Below are 12,535 nucleotides of genomic sequence, written 5' to 3'. Positions count from 1 at the left end.
CCATTGCAGTTGTGGCGGGCTGTACAGATGGCAAGAGATTGTTTGTGTATTGCTTCCCCTTTTAACTGCAACTCATCCAAGAGGCAGCTGCTATTTTAAGGTTGTACAAAGCTCAGTGTCCTGGCTGTGTTACCGAGAATCCTGTGAATGAGCTCTTGGAGGTGATCTGTCTTCAGAATGCGATTTTCTAAAATTGCTTGAGGTTCATTTGCAGAACAGACACAACACCTGCTATCCTCCAGCCGCTGAAATCTCTAGCTAAGTTCTTGGAAGACACAAAGAGTTCAATTTCCATATTCTTTGTTCACAAGAGTACAGTAACTAACAGTGACTTTCCAAATGGCCCTTCTTTATTATACCTCCGCCCCCCAAAAGAGTCATTTAGAAACCTCCCTCATAGAGAAATCAAGACTTCCTTCTTGCAGGAAGAAGCCTCCTTGAAGTGAGTGCTGCTTAGTTACCTGACGAGACTTTCAAATATATATAATTCCAGTCAATATTTGCATGATTTTTATACATAGCATATATAGAGATGTGATCTCAAACCTAAGAATGGAGTCTTAATATAGTGAAATTCCACCTTTTCTCAAAATAGTTTGTTTTTTTTAATAATAACATTATTAATTTTTAAGCAAGAAAGATAAAAACTAGCAGAAATTAATATTTAAAGGTGAGGGAAAAAGAAAAAGTAAAGAAAGAAGTCAAAAGCATAGAAAAAAAGGAAGAAAATATAAAGAAATGACTTCCAATTTTCTTTTACAAGTTATAAGCAGAAAATGAAATTGAACTCTTACTCTATGGTTACAACACAACTTTCATTTTTTTCTGTCAACTTCTATTTTTTCTAGTCATCAAATCCATATATCATAATTTCATTTTTTTCTGTTTCCTATTCTCAAAACAGTTTAGGTGAGTTTTGTAACTGGGAAAATGTCCCAAGCTTTTGAAATCTCAAACTACATTATTTCTACATGCAACTGAGAATTTTGATTCTGACATGGTATAATGTGTATTTAGGGGGAAAATGCAAAATGCCCAAATCATTTATTTACATGTAAAACATAGACATGTTACATTTACAAATGTGCAGTACAGTGCACAATTCAGGATTAATGAAATTAAATTAGACTCTAATGTATTAAAACTCTACAAATTTGGATAATATGGGGGGAAAAAATCAAATGAGATTTTTAAAAAACAAAATAACTATTTTTTTACATGAGTCAGATCAGAGTTCTTCTTTCAGGAGGTTGACAACGATGAATATCCATTGTGTTTGCTTTAACTCATGGTTGACTTTGGGACAGAAAGGTGTGTGGGTGTATATACATATACGTTTGTATGTTTGTGTGTGTGCATGTGTATAAAGAGAGAGAGAGAGAGAGAAATGTACACTATTTGTAAATGAATGACATTTTTTTCCTCCTTGATTTTTTAAAAATGTTATTTAAACATTTGTATACTGCTCCCCATTAAAAAAAGAACTTGACCTCAAGGAGTTTAGAGGCCTTTCAGTTGGATGGTTCCATATCTTCTTCACAAAACTTGTGTTTTTGCTGTTATGGTCATTGGAACAGGCAGAGTGCAAATTGCAGTTCCTATAGATACAATGACTGGTGTTAGCATTCTCCCAGGAACCAAGAGTACCTTCTAAATTTATATTACCATCAATGGTGGTAATCCTGCCACAGCCATCATCTTCTTTGTTCGCTGCAGCCAGAGTGGAATGAAGAGTGTCATTATTTTTAACACACATATATCTGTGTATTCAGAAATATCTCTTCCATTAAGGAGTGAACAGCCTTAATCTTTGTCACTTATCCCATTAACTCCAACAGAAGAAAATTACAGGATCAACTCACAGATAAAAACATGGCCTTGCCACAGCTTCTAGCCTTCCATGTACCCTTCCCACTCCAGCATAGGATGACTTCTTAGGCTTATATTATGTTTACCCGGCTTAAACAAAAATATTTATTTTCTATATGTCTTGCCAATTTCTTTGAATAATGTTATTGTTCAAAAATAATGTGGAATATTTGGATAAACTTTCTTTATACAAAAATAAAATTCATTTACCTAATTCTGACATGGGAAAACGATACTGCAAGGAACAGTTACAGCCACGGAAAAGAAACTGGAAAGAGGAAGAAGCAGGCTGCAGGTAAATGATTAGCTGCACATATAGTGCTGGTAGGAGAGATTTGGTTTTTGAGACCACAGTCTGAGTTCTCCAGATAAGGGATCACACCATACATGGAGTAGTAAAAATGGATTTGATTAGGAGGGCTTTAAACAGTATTTTGTGGGATTTGGTGATGAAAATCATGAAATAAGGACCTCAGAAAAAGATGTGCATTGTAGAAAAAAAATGGGTGGGTTGCTGTAATGGGCCCTGTTAAACAGCTGGATGAAAAATCTGAAGGAGTGTTGGGTTATTGAGCGTTGGGAAGTTCAGGGCTTCCATGGTCTATATACTAATGCTCAGAGAATGGGAAATAAACAAGATGAGCATGAACCTTTAGTTGTTGTTTAGTCGTTAAGTCGTGTCCGACTCTTCGTGACCCCATGAACCATACTGCGCCAGGCCTTCCTGTCCTTCACTGCCTCCCTGAGTTTGCTCAGTTTCATGCTCATTGCTTCAGTGATGCTATCTAACCATCTCATCCTCTGCCGTCCTCTTCTCCTTTTGCCTTCAATCTTTCCCAGCATCAGGGTCTTCTTCAAAGAGATCTCTCTTCGCATTAGGTGAACCTTTAGTACAGGAAGGCTAATAGAATGTCATAGGTGTAATGCAGTGTTGTCCAAACTTGGCCAGTTTAAGATGAGTGGACTTCAACTCCCAGAATTCCCCAGCCAGCATGGGTTCCTCCCAGGGGAATTCTGGGAGTTGAAGTCCACTCATCTTAAAGTGGCCAAGTTTGGACAACACTGGTGTAATGGATGAGTCCCACGATCAGAATATATCAGTGGAAGAATACAATTTATCCAAAAAGAACAGTAGCAATAGAAAGAGAGGCTGCATGTTAAAAGTATCCAGGAACTATAATTATGGTGTTAGGAAACGTAATGTTTAAAGGTGAAAGTGATGAAGGATGCTAGGAACAAAAAGGGCTTTTTCAGATATGTTCAAAATAAAAGGAAAACATGCTTAAGAAAGGCAGCAGAATGCTAACAGGTGACAAAGAAGAGGGGTACTACTCAATTTCTCCAAAACTATATGTTTTACCAGGCAATTGTAAGAGCAGGATGAAGTAACAGAATTGAAGTTTGAGAGTGATAGAGACATGGTTGTGGAAATTATTTATTTATTTAAATTTATAGAGCTGCCCAACTCATGTATCATGACTCTGAATTTATTTATCTGTATTTATTTTATTTATACATCACATTTATGTAACTCTGAATACTTAATTACTTTTGGTGAATTGAAATCTCCAGGGCCAGATTAACTGCATCCAGAGATACTGAAGAAACTAGCTATTGCTCTGACCAAGCTTTTATGTGATATTTCTTAGAAATTCTGGAGACATAACTAGAAGAGTAAAAATATGATGATGATGATGATGATGATGATGATGATGATGATGATGATCATGTGCCATCAAGTCATTGTTGACTCTCAGCAACCACATAGATAGATTTCCTCCATAATGATCTGTCCCTAACCTGGTCCTTCAGCATTTCCAACAGTGCTGTATTTCTCATTGCTACTATAACTGAGTCCATCCACCTTGCTGCTGATTGTCCTCTTCTCTTTCCTTCCACCTTTCCCAGCATTAAAGTCTTTTCCAGAAAGCTCGGTCTTCACATAATGTGTCTGAAGTAAGATCATTTGAGCCTGGGTATTTGTGCCTTAAGTGAGAAATCTGGGTTGATTTGTTCAATGATCCATTGGTTTGTTTTCTTGGCTGTCCATGATATTCTCAGGGGTCTTCTCCAACACCAAAGTTCAAAAGCATCAATACTCTTCCTATACTGCTTCTTCAAAGTCCAACTTTTGCTTCCATAGAGTGTCACAGGGAATACTATGGCTTGCATGATTCTGATCTTTGTAGGTATAGACACATCATGGCATTTGAATATTGTTTCCAAGGCCTTCAAGGCTGCTTTCCTAAGTGCTAGTCTGTGGAGTATTTCTTGACTACTTGTTCCTTGACTGTTGATGGTTGACCCTAAAAGGCAGAAGCTATCCACCACTTTGATATCTTCATTGTCAATTCTAAGGCTGGTTGTTCTACCCATTGTCATTAGTTTGGTTTTCTTTATATTTAATTTTAATCCCATTTTTTCACGTTGCTCTTTAACTTTTATTACCACAGTAGAGCTTACAGATCCTTTGCATTTTCGGCTAGCTAGGTAGTATCATCAGCATAGTGCAGCTTATTGATGCTTCTTCCTCCAATTTTAAAACCATGTTCATCTTCTTCCAATCCAGCTTCCTTTAACATGTATTCAACATATAGATTGAATAAATAAGGGGAGAGTGTACAGCCTTGTTTCGCTCCTTAGCCAACTCGGAGTCAGTCTGTTTCACCATGTTCTGTCTGCACTGTACTCACCTGTACATAAGTTACTCATGAGGACAATCAGATGTTCTGGAATTCCCATTTTTCTGAGCACTTTCCACAGCTTGACATGATCAACACAATCAAAAGCCTTTCTATAATCAGTGAAGCACATAGTGACTTCTTTTTGATATTCTTCAGCTTTCTCAATTATCCAACATGCATCAGTAATAATGTCTTATGTTCCTCAGCCTTCTCTAAAGCCACCTTAAATATATGACATATCTTTTTCCATGTAGGGATCTAATCTGTGTTGGATGATCCTAAGCATTATTTTGCTAGCAGAAAATATTATACATAATTTCAAAAAGGGGGAAATGGAGGAATCAGGAAACTACAGGCTAGTCATTCTGATATTGGTACCTGGGAATATTCTGGAGCAGATTATAAAGAAATCTGTAAGATCCTTTAAAAGAAAGTGATAATTACCAAAGTTAGCATGGAATTGTTAAAAACAAGTCTTGCCAGCTCATCTCATTTTTTGTTCAGATAGCTTCCTTAATCAATTATGGGAATATATCTTGATTTTAGCAAAGCATTTGATAAGGTATCACATGATATTGGATGGCATGACAAATAGATATATGACTGGCTCAAAAGTCATACCCAAAATGTTCTCATAAATGGTTCCTTATCAAACTGAAGATAGGTATCAAGTAGGGTGCCATCATGATCAGTCTTGAGCCCATTGTTCTTCAAAATAGTAACTAATGACTTGGATGAAGAAGTGGAGGGTATGCTTATTAGATATGCAGGTAACACAAAATTGGGTGAGATTGTTAATCCTAAAAAGACAGAAATAAAGACAGAAATAAAAACTCAATCAAAAGATAGAACTCCACACGCTTGCCTTAAAAAGTTGTGCTCAGCAGCTATATTTGTGCTCACGCATGCTCTGAAGCATCTTTTTGAATGAAACCTGACTAGGCATAGCCTTATTAGAAGCTAAATCCTATGAAGAGAGACTGAAGAAGTTGTGCATGGTCAGCCCTGACTCTAGGGGGAATCTGGTCGTACTCTTTGCACATACCTGAAAGGTCAAGATGTGTTCTCTTTTGATCCAGAATGCAGGACACTAAATAATGGATAAACATTATAGGAAGGCAGATTCATATCTTGCAGAAAACCTCCTAAGGGTAAGGGCAACTTGAGAGTGGAACTTATTTCCCATGTAAGTGGTAGGCTCCCCTTTACTGGGTATATTCAAGCAGAGGATAGATCAGGGATACTTTCATCTGGATTCCCACACTGAGCAGGGCACTGGGTTCAATGTCCTAAATAGTCCCTTCCAATTTTATGATTCTACGATTCTCCTTTATTCAAAAGTGGAGTGTTAATTTTACCAAAAGGAAAAATAAAATCCCATTTCATTGAGCTATTCTTCTATAGAAGATGTTATGGGTAATTTTTAGCCCTCAGTATGCTGAATTCTACAACTAACATGGAATGCTGCATGTCAAAATAATGTATTATTTAAAACAAGATGGAAGTATATTTAACAAAAGGGTTGACACTAAAATATATTAATTTTCTCTACCATGACTTTTTAATATATTCTGCCTCTTTTCTCATTAGGAATAATATATTTTATCTTTACTGCAGGGAAATCATTTGGATGTACATAATATCAGTCCTCATAAACATCCAAAAGCCATCTGGTTCTGTATCATGAATTCAATAATATTTTTCTATTCTTTCTGTGGACCTCTTTTTATACTGAATGTGTTTCCATCTCTCTCATTTCATTCCCATCTGACTTCTTTTCTTCTCCAGAGTTAACAGTTCCTGCAGTTTGCCTACCTTGCAGATTAGACATTTCCTCAGTGATCTCTCTTGGCCTCTTCTTCCCTGTGGATATCTCAGAATCCCGACCTTTTCTCAAACTTCGTTCCTCATTGACCACATCCCTTTCAGTCCTTCCAGTGTCTCTCACAACTATTTAAAAAAATATTTATCTTTACAGACTTGATTATTGATAATATCTCCCATGGCTTTGTGACACAACCCAGCTTGCCTTATCAAACAATAAAACTACTGTTTCTCTTGTTCTTCCCATTTCTCTCTCAAGTAAAAACTCTATTTTTTTTAAAACTTCTGGTCTGGTTATCCCTCCTTGTCCCCTCCACATCCAGCATATTTCCTTGTGCTTAGTTTTCCACTTTATCATCATCAAGTGATCCCACAATACACCAACTGTCATTGGCTCTGGAAAGATTTCTGTGTAAATGCCAATAGTTTTGTGAATGCCAGGTGTCAGGGTTTGCCCAAAATGTCAGGGTCATGAAGGAAAGAATAGCTACTTTTGATATAAGTTGAGGGTTTTTTTGAGAGTTTCTGGCCCATTGCATCTGAAGGACACTAGATTGGACAAGGCTGCTTCAGGTGGCACTTGGCTGGGAAATCAGAACTTTCATTGTTCCAGCATCTAGACTGGAACAGAAAACCTTTGCTAAGAGGTGCAGGGGTGGGGTGGAGGACACAAAGAATTAATCCTTCCTCCAGTGATAGATAGTTCTGTGATATGAGGTAATAAATCTCCCATTTGGCAGAAGCTATGAGACCAGCACTGACACTCAAGGTCAATAGGTGTACCTTCCTGTTCCCTCTGAACCAGGGATTGCGAAGATAATCTCAGGTTGTTCACATAATGGTGAAGCACATGGGGGTGGGGTGGAGGTGAGAAGCTAACAACTATATTAGGTTAGCAGGGCCATTGTCATCTGAGGAAACAGGGAGAAGAAGGGAGAACAGGACTGAAGGGATACACAAATCAGATTAAATATGAGTAACAACAGGAAACGTCCATGTCAGGTGAGTTTCACCATCCCTACCCTTTTCTTTCTCCCCCAAGTTTCCCCCATTCTGAATATAAATGTATTTATAGAGGACGATAAGAGCTTCTTGATTAGCATTAGTTATTTTGATATATACTCCATTCCCTAGCTTGAGAGATCTCCCATTTGCAAAATATCCTATTTTCTGTAATTAGAGCAGCTTGGTTGACATGTATACAATATCTGAGCTTTCTAAATTATGTCTCTTAACAATTTATTTACCAGAAGTGTGTAATACCTCATATAGCATAAAAAGCTGATGTTTAATGTCATATAATTTAAGGCCCTTTGCTTTCTAGAAAAATGTGAAAATGTTCTGATTTATATCATTTCCCTTTGAATGAGGGATTTTGACCATTCCTGCCTTAAACTGTCTTAACCATTAAAGAGCTTCCAGGAGCCATCACCTCTGCCACTCTCATACACTGAAATGTAGAACCCTTCGATGAATTTTAAAATCTGAAAATGAGATATCTTTACATTGAAAACTAAAACCTGAGAGAATGGAGGCTATAGCAATTCAACAGAGAGGAAGCAGAATGTAATGTAATGGTTAATATAATGCGTAGCTTTGGGAATTATTTTCTTTTACAGTAATTAATCATTGTTGGATTTTTGTAACTATTATAGATATCCTTTTGAAAGTAGAGGGGGATAATTATAATTATTTTACTATAGAAAAATACAAACACTAGGGACTATATACTGTAATTCTGTGTTGTGTCATATCCTGCAAAGATGGATGGGGGTGTTTCATGATCAGGTGCTTCCATTTACTTGATATTTTAAAAATCTTAATGTTGGTTATTTACAGCTCTGTGTTACAGAGCATGGTGAAAAAGCATCTTTCATTTAGCTGTGGAATTGGAGTGTTAAATAATTGAGTTAAACGATTGAGTTAAATAATTGACATTACCAGCCAGGAACTGGTTGTTATATTTCAAATACAAGTTGAATTCAGTTATGTGTCTGTATTAATTCCAAGAAGAAGTGGCCTTAGGACAGTGTTGTCCAAACTTGGCCACTTTAAGATGAGTGGACTTCAACTCCCAGAATTCCCCAACCAGCATGGCTGGCTGGGGAATTCTGGGAGTTGAAGTCCACTCATCTTAAAGTGGCCAAGTTTGGACAACACTGCCTTAGGAGCAGATGTGATCGACTGAGCTGAAGCAGGGACCCAGATGAACTCAGTATTTGCTGCGGGGAGAGAGCAATAACAAGACAACCCTACCTTTAGCAATTAATTGGAGGACTGCAGTTTTCATCCAAAACTGAAAGAGAGAATGAGTTAAGATCAGTGCATCATTATTGGTTAACTGTCTATAGATGGAGTCAGATACAATAGGAGAAAAAAAACTTTTTAAAAGGTAAAGTATAGCCTCACATTGGGCTAAACTCCTGGTGACTACAGTCCTCTTGTTTCTTGCCAACAATAAATACAGAAATGCTGGCTCCTAGGATTTTTTTGGGGGGGGGGGGAGGAGGAGCAATGTCCTACTTTAATTTACAATCTAGGGATTTTCTGGTGATCTCCCATCCAAACACTAATTAAGTTCAACCCTTAGACCTTCTGCTGTGCTGTGCTTTTTCTATTTTAACCCCAGACAACATTTTTGAAGGTCATGGAAAAGTCTTGCATATGCCACTGTAGTACGGGGAACTGGAATGCACACTTAGCTGTTCATCCCTATTATTGGAATTAATACAGAATAGTCCACATCTGTATCCAAAAATACATCTAAATGTGAAGGTCTTCATCCATACTGCATTCATTTCACATGGAAGCTGATTCACATTCTTATTTAGATGCATTCCTATCCACATTTTGCTCTGACTCTGCACCATTTAATGGGATTACAGTTGGACTAGAATGGTATTAATGCTGTACTACATCCCAGTGTAGAGAGGCAAAAAATTGGGAACTTGGTCCACCTTATCTGGCCAGTAGGACATTTGGCAATTCACACAATACACATGGAAAGTCAAGATGGCAAGAAGACTTAACTTGCGACCAGAGATATCATTGCATAGTCATACCTGATTGGTTATGATATTGAATACCCTTCCCCCAGAGGTTAAGCAGGCCCCTACTCTCCTGAATTTCTGGAAGGCAGTCAAGACCTGGCTCTGCCAACTGGCATGGGGTGAGAAAAGGGGCAACCAATCCTTGGGGTGGCTAGCATCTTGAAGATGCTCCCATACGTTAATATCTTTTCAATCACCAGCATCTTGGAAAATATTATTATTTATGTATGCATTTGGTTTTATTGTATTTTTATACTATTTATATTCTATTTTAACGAATAGTTATTTTTGTTTTTATTGTAAACCACCCAGAGTCACTTCCTCGTGAGATGGGCGGTGTCTAAATTTGACATTTAAATAAATAAATAAATAAATATAAACTAGGTAATCTCTGAATAGCTAGGACCATATAATGAAGCCACTCGTTCAGGTTAAGGAAAAAGAATGCTGAAGCAGCCGAAAGTCAGAAAAACATTGGATGCAAAAATATGCGAAAGGGTGGAAGATGTTTATTTTCTCAACCTCAGAAATATTTTCATAAAAAAAAGAAAGCAACATTTGATGCAACATTTCTTAAAGTATATTTTGGAAGGTCATATAAGGAGAAGCCCCAGCCTGCTGTCTTCAAGATTCACAAGTGGAGAAGAAGTTATATTCTTCCCTTGTTAGCTTCAGACTTCTAGGACTCAACAGCATTCTTGCTCAGAATGCAGATTTATTCTCTGTCTGTAGTTAAAGCTATCTAAAATACTGTACTGGCAAAATAATATCTTCTAGCAGATGTGGAGGGACAGACATTTTTCTTATTTTTAATTTAGACAGCTAGCAGTATGAAGAGTCAGTGATCCAGTGTGGTTGTCTATTTCTTGTTGCTTTTATGACTGCTAGGACCTTCAGCGTAGGCAGCATACAAATGGTTGTGTAAATAAAAATAGGATCTGAATGCAGCCGATCCAGGACAAGCAAAGGAAACTATATAACACATAATGAACTGACAGAGTCCACTGCTACAAGAAAAGATGATAATTACTACATTAAATTTTGTTTCTTAAAGAAGGATTAGATAAATGAATGAAAGATAAGTAGACCACCGGCTACAACTAAACAGAACCTCCATGAGCAGAAGCTAGATGCTGTACCTCTGAAGCCAACTGCAAAATTGCAAAAAAAAAAAAAAAAAAGCTGTTGCACTCATATCTTTTTTTTTTTTTAGCTTCTCAGAGACAATTTGCTGATCACTGCAGAAAACAGAAAGTTCATTTAGATGGAATGTTCATTTTGTTCAAGACCATGTCTCCCTGTCTGATGTGTATGGTTTGCTATGAATGCATATGGTGCCTTCAGAATGCCTTGAAGGAGCTTAGACTGTACAGTCTAACATTTGGCCTGGGGAGACAATAGGAGGAGGGTAGGGATCTGGAACTAAAGATGAACAGGGAAAAATGATGTATTTATTTTACATACATAAGCTTAATTATAGAAGAGTTTGATGGCTAGAGAGATGTGCCCAGGTTTTATTTATTTATTTATTTATAAATCATATTTATACGCCACCCATCTCACTATCCATGACTCTAGGCGGCTCACAAATAAGAAACATAAAAACATTGAAAACTGCAAAATGCATTAAAAGACTGTAGACAAAGTTAAAAGGCGGAGAGAGTGTCCTCAAGGCGCCAACTGCCCTCAGTGCTGGGAGCTCCCATTGGATCCCCAAGCTAGTCGGCAGAGCCAGGTCAATGCTCTTTTGGAAGGCCAGGAGAATGGGGGCCAACCTCACTTCAGGAGGCAAGATATTCCACAGGGTGGGGGCGACGGCACAAAAGGCTCTCCTTCTAGACCCAGCCAGTTGAAATACTCTAATCAACGGGGTCCGCAACATGCCCTTCCTGCTGAACTGGGTGGGATGGGCTGATGTAACTGGGACGAGGCAGTTCCTCGGGTAATCTGGGCCCGTGCCATGGAGGGCTTTAAAGGTCATAACCAACACCTTGAATTGGACCCGGAAGCAAACTGGCACCCAATGCAGCTCATGCAGCAGAGGCGTTACATGCACAGCTCTAGTGGCACCCAAATCTGCTCACACCGCCACCTTCTGTACCAGCTGCAGCTTCTGGATACTTTTCAAGGTTAACCCCATGTACAGCGCATTGCAACAGTCCATGCGGAAGATGACCAGGGCATGAAAAGCACCTTCAGAAAAGGTGCTTTTTTGAGGAAGGCATTTGGAGCAAGAACTTGAGGTGAGAAGGAAGGTGTCTCCAGATAAAAGAACAACACAGAATGGAGTTGTTTGAGGGGAGAAAAACTTTTCAGAAAAGCAACAGTTGCTGCCTGAGATTTATCAGGATATGAGGGGAGAGAAGGCCACATGAGGCTTTGAAAGTAATTACTATGAGCTTCTGCTAGCAATATTACAGCTGAAATAAGCAATCCAGGGGAGGGATTTAAGGACATTATGCTTAGATTCAGAGTATTTAAGAGTAGGGAGTGCTTTGGATAGCAGAGTTTTGGATAGGTGTGAAGAAGGAATAATTCCTGTAGTCTTGTGCTGTGTTATTAATTAGGCTTCAGTAGTCACTGCCTCCAGACAGGGCTGCTGATGTAAAGAATTGCCAAGGAAGCCATTAGGCAATTCCAAGTATCCTACTGTAGGCTTGCATGCATTAGGAGAGGAAAGCCCTGACATGAATATAATAAAGCTCGGCACATTTGAGTTCCATCCTGCTGACTCCTTCCTTGACTGCTGCCTTCTCCTCCCCACCCCCGCTCCTTCAGGATTCCCTCCTGTCACACCTGATATTCAATCCTGACCAAGTTAATGCCTCTTGCCCAGATCAGATGTGGCTTTGGAGGGGCCATGTGACAGAAGAAGGCTGCTATAAATATAATTAAACCCTGCAATCACTGCCCCAGATGCCTTTGGGGGCAGGAAGAAAAGAAAGTGAGAAAGACGTAAGGAATAGGGAAGGAGAGGAAGACCAAGGGGGGGCCATGTCTTGGGCTAATAAGTTAGGGGGGCTTGGTGTTTCTTCTGCAGTGTCCTTGTCCCACCTCACCAAAAGTTGAGCTATGGAGCATTCAGAGTTCAAGAAAGCTAGGATCAAG

The 12,535-nt window shown here is 38.6% G+C and overlaps 1 protein-coding gene across 3 annotated transcripts in view; it reads left to right on the top strand.

Moving 5' to 3' along the window:
- Positions 1-7,278: 7,278 nt before the first annotated feature.
- The window catches only part of CLCN1 (chloride voltage-gated channel 1), a 56,013-nt gene continuing 50,756 nt past the window's right edge, over positions 7,279-12,535 (top strand). The window contains exon 1 of one of the 3 annotated variants that reach the window (XM_088138565.1): positions 7,279-7,379. In XM_088138565.1, the coding sequence (XP_087994691.1) occupies positions 7,350-7,379 (30 nt within the window). In that variant the 5' untranslated portion in view covers positions 7,279-7,349. The remainder of the gene's footprint in view (positions 7,380-12,535) is intronic. The other 2 variants (XM_088138563.1, XM_088138564.1) reach the window with 2 other exon arrangements.

Source organism: Python bivittatus, unplaced genomic scaffold, assembly GCF_059951505.1.
Source record: "Python bivittatus isolate LINGU-HERP-01145 unplaced genomic scaffold, Pbiv_v1 ctg000270_np1212, whole genome shotgun sequence".
Taxonomy (NCBI): Eukaryota; Metazoa; Chordata; class Lepidosauria; order Squamata; family Pythonidae; genus Python; species Python bivittatus.
Note: the sequence above shows the minus strand (reverse complement) of the source record. Positions and strands in the feature narration are given on the sequence as shown.